This window comes from Phytophthora sojae (assembly GCF_000149755.1).
Source record: "Phytophthora sojae unplaced genomic scaffold PHYSOscaffold_3, whole genome shotgun sequence".
Taxonomy (NCBI): domain Eukaryota; phylum Oomycota; class Peronosporomycetes; order Peronosporales; family Peronosporaceae; genus Phytophthora; species Phytophthora sojae.
Genome location: NW_009258117.1, coordinates 10,711,806 through 10,719,599, shown reverse-complemented (window position 1 = coordinate 10,719,599; position 7,794 = coordinate 10,711,806). Strand labels below are relative to the sequence as shown.

Genomic DNA, 7,794 nt, shown 5'->3' with positions numbered 1-7,794 from the left:
CAAGGAGATGAAGTCATGGGTGGGTGATTAAAATTGACGGAAAACCGAAACAGGCATCTCGTTTGTCCTTAGCCGCTAATTTAGCGCACCAGAAACACTCATCATTACGACAGTATCTATCATAACGCATGTGTCCACATCTGACAGTGGTTGAAGTCCAATTCGAATGCATCAGCTCCTTCCATCTTCAAACCACACATCATGCGGTGGCACGCCAACAACTCCACGACCGAGATCCCGTACGGATCACCACACTCTTCAATTTGCACCGCCACGCACTGCTACATACACCCAAGATGGCCTCCGATACCGCTGAGACGACGATCAACGTCCTCGCCACCATCGCGACGGCGTGCATTTTCTTCAGCATGATCCCCGGCATGTACACGGTGCACAAGAAACGAAGTACGGCAGGCGTCAACTTCTACCCGCTCGCGATGATGTTCGGCCAGAGTATGGGCTGGGTGATTTACTCGCTCGCGGATCACTCGTTCTTTCCGGTGGGAGCGGTCAATTGCCTGGGTGCTGTGCTTGGCGTTCTCTTCTCGGCCATCTTCATCCTGCACGAGAAGGAGCGTCGACTGCGATACTCCATCTTCTTCGGCGGTGTATTCGCACTGGTCATCGCTCTGCTACTCTATCGCTTTCTGGGGACGCAAGACGACGACACGATCGCGAAGGTACTGGGGTACTTTGCCGACGTCATGGCCATCATCATGTTCGGTTCGCCGCTCGTCCTGATGGGCGACGTTATCAAGACCAAGAGCTGCGAGATCATTGCGGCACCTATGGCGGTGTCGGGTTTTGCCAACGGTGCGCTCTGGAGCGCTTACGGCATCATGCAGACGGACTACTACGTGCTCGTGCCGAACGCCATCAGCGGTTTACTGTGCCTGGTGCAAGTGATTCTTGTTGTCATTTTCCCGCGTAGCCGATCGGGCGACAAGAAAGGCGAGCTCTCGGAGAAGCTGTCGGTGGATCACGATGTGTAGCTGCCGACATGCATGTCGGTCGGGTAAATAAGAGATCATCTTTTATTCGATTTTTCTGTTGTTGGCGTTACAGTACTGTACCGCTGCTAGCATCATACTACTATTTTTTTCTTAAGGCACACTGACGAACACGGCCGTAGGCTTGGCAGTGCCCACCATATCTTGCAGGTCCGCGAACACCTCCGTGTTCGCCAAGGCGCGCACAAACCACTTGTTGGCAAGTCGCCCATCGACTTCTTTTAAGGCTGGGCGATGATCGGTTTGACGACAGCCACGATGACGGCATTGCGTTTCTCGAGGCCTTCGTTTCACGGCTGCTACAAGTACCCGTTGAAACTGCAGTGCCCCCGCGCAGGAGCGCACCTGTTCCTCGAGAAGCCGCTGTCGAACGCGCCTGTGGACGAGGTCACCAAGTACGCGGCGGAAGTGGAAGCTCTCCGCAAGGAGAAGAAGCTCGTGGTGTCCGTGGGCTACATGTTCCGCTACTCGCTGTTTGGTGAGAAGATCAAGGAGCTGCTGAAGGGCAAGAAGCCCGTATGCATCATGGCGCGCTACAACTGCACGTACGCTAGCATCCCGAGCCCGTTCTGGTGGAACTCGGAGCACTGCGGCGGCCCCATCGTGGAGCAGGCCACGCACTTCGCCGACATCTCGCGCTACTTTGTGGGCGAGGTGGACATGGACACCGTCTACAGTCGCAGCGTGAAGGCCAGCCTCACGCCGGGCGACATCGGCTACCTGGAGAAGGTTCCCGTGGACGAGACGGCCATCCCGGCGGAGAACCGAGTGCCGCGCGCGCACGTGGCCAACTGGTTCTTCAAGAGCGGCGCGCTCGGCAACCTGGTGCACGGCGCGCTGCTGCAGGGCGAGGCGTACGACGCATCGCTCGAGATCATGGTGGACGGCCTGCGTATCGGCGTGGTCAAGCCGTACTCGGAGACGCCGACGCTCAAGGTGCTGCAGGGTGACAGCGACGAAGAACTGACGCTCGAGTTCCCCGGCGACGACATGTACCTGACGGAGGACCGCGAGTTCCTCAAGGCGGTTCGCGGTGAGGGCGACGACATCCGATGCCAGTACCAGGACGCAGTGAACACGTACGCGCTGACGTGCAAGATCCGCGACGTGGCTCTTGCCAACTAACTCAGCGCGGCAAGTGAAGAAGCTGGCATAGTCCGCCGTGTGCCGAGTGTAAAGCTCTAATGAATGTATCAACTTTGTCATGCTGAAAAGTGGAAGTGAACTCGTCAAGGTGCAAACCAAACTAGTTAAATCGGCTGCGATGCACTTCGTGTCGTGCCCCCCGCGCTCCTAACCATGATTCGCCCAGGTGTTGCCGTACATCAACGTTGCCGGTGTAGATATTTATCCTCATGTTGGGCTCACCACTCATACTCGCGACAACAATAACACTCCCCTGGCCCGATCCAGACAGCGGAGCATTCGGATTCCTGTGTGTCCAAGGTCATCCGTCCGCGCACCTCGAAGGCGACGGCGACGTTGTCGTATCAAGAGGACCACCTGGTGATGGTAAAAAAAAAAAAATTATTATGGATACGAAAATCATACGACAAACCTGATTTCTGGGTAAAAAATCATGCCTGCAGAACTTCTCAATTTCATTGGTCATTCGCCAAGCCTCCGCGCGCCGCTCAAGTGATCCAGCGATCTCGTGACCATGGGCATGCACGTGACGACGGAGCAGGTGACGACCCAAGCCGCGGCCAACGTGCTCTTGACGAGCGTGGCCGTGTACTTCCCGCTCTTCATCGTGCTGATCCTGCTGTACGAGGCGCTGCGGCCGCGCGTGCCGCACGTGTACGCGCCCGAAAACCATGCGGACTTCCCCGAGTCCAAGCAGCGCAAGTTCCTGGCCTGGGTGCCTTTCCTCTGGCGCATCGACGAGGCCGAGGTGGCTGAGAAGTGCGGCCTGGACGCCTGGGTGCTGCTGCGCTTCATGAAGATGGGGCGCAAGGTGGCGCTGCTGTGCGTCACGTGCTCGCTGGCGCTCTTCCCCATGTATTTCTTCACGGCGGCGGTGTTCGAGGCCCAGGAGCAGGAGAAGCGGCGTCACCACTTGAGCCAGCTGCTGCCTGGTGCAGCGGGAGGGGCCAACGCCACTGCTCTCACCTCCATGGTCATGATCATGTTGGACGAGCAGATCGATGCGGGCAACGGCACAGCCAACGTCCTGTCCTCGGACGGGAAGGTGAAGCTGGACGTCGTGGACAGACTCACGATCGCCAACGTGGGCAAGGACGACTGGAGACTCTACTTCACCGTGCTGGTCGCATACGCTATCAGCGTCTACATCATGCGGCTGCTGCTCAACGAGTACACGGTGTACCGCAAGCGCCGCCACGAGTTCCTCATGCGTAAACACCCGCAGCAGTACAGCGTTGTCATCTCGGACCTTCCCCAGGCTCAACGGCGTCCGCAGACGCTGCAGGCGTATCTGGACTTCCTCTTCCCCGACTCGGTCCACTCGGTGTACATCGGCGTCGAGTGTGCAGAACTAGAAGGGTTGCTGGACAAACGCCAGGAGCTCGTGTACCACCTGTACGCTGCAAATGTCAAGCTGTCAGAAGCAAAATCCAAGGCTAGTGACCATGATATCATCAAGCGACCGAAGGAGTTGATTGGTCGCCGCTTCTTTGGTCTCTGTGGCGGCGGCAAGGAGGTGGACGCCGTCGACCACTACACGGAGGAGATGCAAAAACTCGAAGCCGAGATTGTTCGCGTTCGGGACGAGATTCTACAGCGTCAGTCGGCCGAGAAAGCCCAGGAAGTCACCAATCAAAAGCAGTACGGTTCGACGAGTGCCGCCCCTCGTGGGTTTTCTGCCCTGACTGACTTGGCGGAGAAGCTGCGCAGAACTAAGAGCTCGATGGATGACCGGCACTGGGGCGAAGAGACCCTGCCGTTGCTACACGTCAGTGTGCCCGTACCGAAACGCTCCAATGTGATGCGAAGCTGCGCCTTCGTGAGCTTTCGTAGTATCCGGTCGGCCCAAGCAGCTCAGCAATTACTTCAGGTGGAGAATCCTCGCCGAATGGTTGTGCTTCCTGCCCCCAATATCCGTGACGTGCAGTGGAAAAACTTTGGGCTTCCCCACAAGATCAAGGCGAAGTGGAAACTTATCTCAATGGGGGTTTCTCTCTTGATCGGGTGCTTCTGGACTGTGCCGACAGCTTTTGTTGCTTCCATGGCAAGTGTCGATGAGTTGCAGCACCTGTTCCCGTGGCTTGGCGGATTCCTGGAGAAAAACCCGTGGCTTCTCATTGTGCTGCAGCAAACTGCGCCGTTGGTTTATTCGGCGATGAACGGCCTGGCAAATGTGATTTTCAAACTGCTATCGACCCAGGAGGGTCACTTGTCGATATCGGAAGTGGAAGCCAGCCGCTTCACAAAGCTGTGCTTTTTCCAAGCCTTCCAAATGTTCTTCGTGTCAGCTCTCGCGGGATCCATCATCACCGAGTTCATGGTTTTCCTGGATCAGCCGCGCATGCTTTTCTTCTTTCTCGGCAACACGATCGCGAACCAGTCAATGATGTTCATCACCTTCATTATCACGCAATTCTGTGTCGACATGTCGGTCTTTCTGCTGCGCGTATCGCCTGTCGCGATCTCGGCTGCGTACCACCTCTTTGCCCCGATGCATGTGAAGCTCCCGCAGCCTCGAGACTGGATGGGCCTCTGCCCCGTGAACTACCAGACGGATCTCGATACTCCTATGAATTTGGCGCAGCAGTATCTTGTTTTCTTGTTTGTCGTGGTGTTCGCTCCCATCGCGCCACTTGTGGGCTACTTTGGCGCAATGTTCTTCGCGGTGTCCGAGCTCTCGTATAAGCGCTGTTTCTTCTTCGTGAACAGCTCGCGCTGGGCATCGACCAACTCCATGGGTGTATTCTGGCCTCCGTTGTACTCGTTCGTCATTGGCGCCCTCATCATCGCCCAGTGTACGCTCATCGGACTACTGTCCTTGAAATCGGCTGGGTACGGGCCGATCGTACTCACGACGATGCTTCCTTTCATCACGCTTGTCTTCCATTGGTACGCTGTCGATCTATCCCATTTGAAGCGAGCCGCTGAGAACCTACCGCTGGACCAGTGCTGCGACGTTGACGAAGAGCGCAAGAATGATACGTACGATTTCTTGGATGGAGTTTACCAGCAACCAGCGATGATCGAGGCATTCAGGCCGGCTTCGATCTTAGCTCGCGACCCGGATAGTGGCGCAGGCGCTGCTATTGATGCGACTAATGTGCAACTTGAGGCCCCTTCGGCCCCTGTGGAACCGCTCAACAAGCCAGCTAAGCCTATTAGCCAGCAGACGCGGTTGGCGGAGCTGAACAAGGACAAAAAGGACGAAAACAAGAAGTCGGAATGAGGTACCGATACGAAGATATCCTTGGTTGTCAAAATAAACCTTTGGCCACCCAAATATTTCCTATTATTTTCTTCAGCTTGCAACATGGGATGTGTGTTTCGCTAGTTGTTGGTACCAAAATGGGCGTTGCCAAAACGGGGACTAGCATAACGAGAAACGGATGCGATGCTGCAGCTACGACTAAGCCATTTTCATCTTGCAGGCCAGACTTCATTTGTATTTGCCTCCCACCGCCCGACCCGGTTTGTACGGCCACCCTCTGTGCGTTATGCCGCAAACGCGCTTCTTATTTGCTGACTTCGACGATCTACACTCAGCTGTGCGTGAACACCTCCGGCTTCAACCCGCTGTATTCGGCACTGACGACCCGATCTGTCCATCTCCGGTCGATTTTGCCAAGTTGGCCATACTCCTTTCAGGCCGAGATGCGGTCGTGGCATGTCAACGAGGCGTTTTCCGCGAGTCAGATGATGTTGACGAGCGCTTAGTTTCTGCAGCTGGATGGAGCACAAGAAGGAAGCGGCAGACGCTTGAGGAAATGCTGAAGCGCAACCTAGCAGAAGCTGGTAGGTGCGAGGGAAAACCTACGAAAACTTTAGTGCTTGCGTTGGGGAAACTGAGGAAATCGACGGTGAAGATTCTGGAAGCGTATATTGCTGCGAATTGGCGGGTCCAGCTTTTTTGTTTGCGGCGCAGCAATATGGAGACCGTGAATAGGCTCCGAGCTGGTTTCTCATCCAGATTTCACAATGTTTACCTGGACCGACTGATGAAGGGGTTTCTTCGACCCGCATCGGTCGCTTCTGCAGAGTCACCAAACCAAGAGGATGCACAACAGAGCTCTCAAGCGATGCCACCTGCGGATAATTTCGAGCGCTTCGTTATTATGGATCTGGACAACATCTCCGATACGCTATCCAACAGCACGTCGCTCTACCGGGAAGTCCCCCAAGCTTCGTCATCGCGAGAATTGCGAATAGATTTCCGGAAACTGACGCTCCGGGTCTGTGGCGGTGATCTTTTGAAGGTGAAGCGCCAAATGGCGGTGTATCACAGTTCGCACCCCCTATTAGTGCAAGCCTTGATGAGTCTGCAGTGGGCGACAAAGAAACAGCCTAGACTAAACGCGCCGGAGATTCATACAGATTTCTTGCTCAACTCATATCAGCAGACACCGACACTCCCAAGACACTTGTTCTCGTGATGGGTGATAATGGCTTGGATACCAGTGGAAAGGCGGCGTACACGGGCATGCTCGAGGTGCTGCTAGCACAGCAGTGGCAAATTGAGGTGCACGCCTGGGTCGATTCATTGGGCGACGTTTTCTCGGAGCTGTTGAAAAAATACCCGGATGGCGTGCAAGTGAAGCCGTTGGACGAGGCATTGCAAAGCTTGGTATTTCTCAAGGAGCAAAACCATCCAGCTCTTGAGAACAGAGACAGATTCCTCGCGACGATCCTGGAAGCAATGGAAATAGTTTGGAGGCAATTTCAACAAACCAAGCTGCTGATGTCGAGCTGTCGAGCCTCCAGCAGCAAATCCAGGAACTTGCGCGAGCTGTCACCGATCTTCGTAGTGTGAGTAGTCCCCAGACTGCAACGCAACTCGTTGAGCTTGAACAACGGTTGAACCAGCAAGAACAGGAGTTTGCCCGGCGACTATGTGAGCAGCAAGACACATTCTCCATGCAATGCGAACAACTTGCTCAACAAGCACACAACGCTCGACAATACCACCGGATCGTGCTCCAGCAACGGGAGGAGATGCTAACATGTCCGATCACACACTGCTTGTTCGAATCCCCTGTCATCGCTGCTTGTTGTGGAAAGACTTTCTCCAAAGCCGCAGTCGACATATTGCAGACATGCCTATGGTGTCGCGAAGCAAGGGGTTTCGTTACTCATCCTAATCGGGACATAGCCAACCTCGTCGAGCAGTATAGAATGGAGTTTAACGCCCTTGAGTTGGCATAAATTACTTGATGAACCTCGTTTTTGGTCTTGAATCTTGGGTGGAGTAAAGCTCTGCTTACAAAACGGTCTGCTTAGCGTAGTGTACACGGCGTTTGACGTTCTAATGGCTGATTGGAGGCCTGGGTGGTGGACCAGTATTCGTACTGACACTTCATGCTGGGGCATCTCCTACTGAGTCGCTGATATAGGCGCCGACGTCAAGCAGACTTGCTAGAAGAATCATCGTCATTGTAATTGTGTTATTGTACACTGCTGCGTGGTTCAACACTTGGCGATTCTAATGTAACTCGAAAAAAACACTTTTGACATAGCATATATCGCCCTTAAAACTCACTTAATGACAAAGTACACAAAAGCGTATGAGACGAAGTCTACTGTTCGAACCTGCGTGGCTTTGTCTGCCGGCCTTTTGCGTTACGGATATTGTCGTTGTCAGAGA

The 7,794-nt window shown here is 54.6% G+C and overlaps 4 protein-coding genes across 4 annotated transcripts; all 4 read left to right on the top strand.

The window, feature by feature from the left end:
- The first annotated feature begins 269 nt into the window (after positions 1-269).
- On the top strand, positions 270-1,042 carry PHYSODRAFT_558263 (hypothetical protein). Its single transcript, XM_009527180.1, has one exon. The coding sequence runs from the start codon at positions 297-299 to the stop codon at positions 990-992; it is 696 nt and encodes a 231-aa protein (XP_009525475.1). The 5' UTR covers positions 270-296; the 3' UTR covers positions 993-1,042.
- A 226-nt stretch (positions 1,043-1,268) lies between these two features.
- Positions 1,269-2,220, top strand: PHYSODRAFT_558261 (hypothetical protein; the record flags this gene model as incomplete). The annotated part of the gene is made up of 1 exon (XM_009527179.1): positions 1,269-2,220. The coding sequence occupies one exon, from the start codon at positions 1,269-1,271 to the stop codon at positions 2,133-2,135; it is 867 nt and encodes a 288-aa protein (XP_009525474.1). The 3' UTR covers positions 2,136-2,220.
- A 450-nt stretch (positions 2,221-2,670) lies between these two features.
- PHYSODRAFT_252187 (hypothetical protein) lies at positions 2,671-5,382 on the top strand (the record flags this gene model as incomplete). The annotated part of the gene is made up of 1 exon (XM_009527178.1): positions 2,671-5,382. One exon carries the CDS (start codon positions 2,671-2,673, stop codon positions 5,380-5,382), a length of 2,712 nt encoding a protein of 903 aa, XP_009525473.1.
- Positions 5,383-5,650: 268 nt separating this feature from the next.
- PHYSODRAFT_299896 (hypothetical protein) lies at positions 5,651-7,355 on the top strand (the record flags this gene model as incomplete). The annotated part of the gene is made up of 4 exons (XM_009527177.1): positions 5,651-5,948; positions 5,982-6,477; positions 6,528-6,777; positions 6,819-7,355. The coding sequence occupies 4 exons, from the start codon at positions 5,651-5,653 to the stop codon at positions 7,353-7,355; spliced, it is 1,581 nt and encodes a 526-aa protein (XP_009525472.1).
- Between the last annotated feature and the right edge of the window lie 439 nt (positions 7,356-7,794).

Excerpts from the sequence above, each read along its gene's own strand:
- PHYSODRAFT_558263 (XM_009527180.1), top strand. The coding sequence starts at position 297 with ATGGCCTCCGATACCGCTGAGACGACGATCAACGTCCTCGCCACCATC.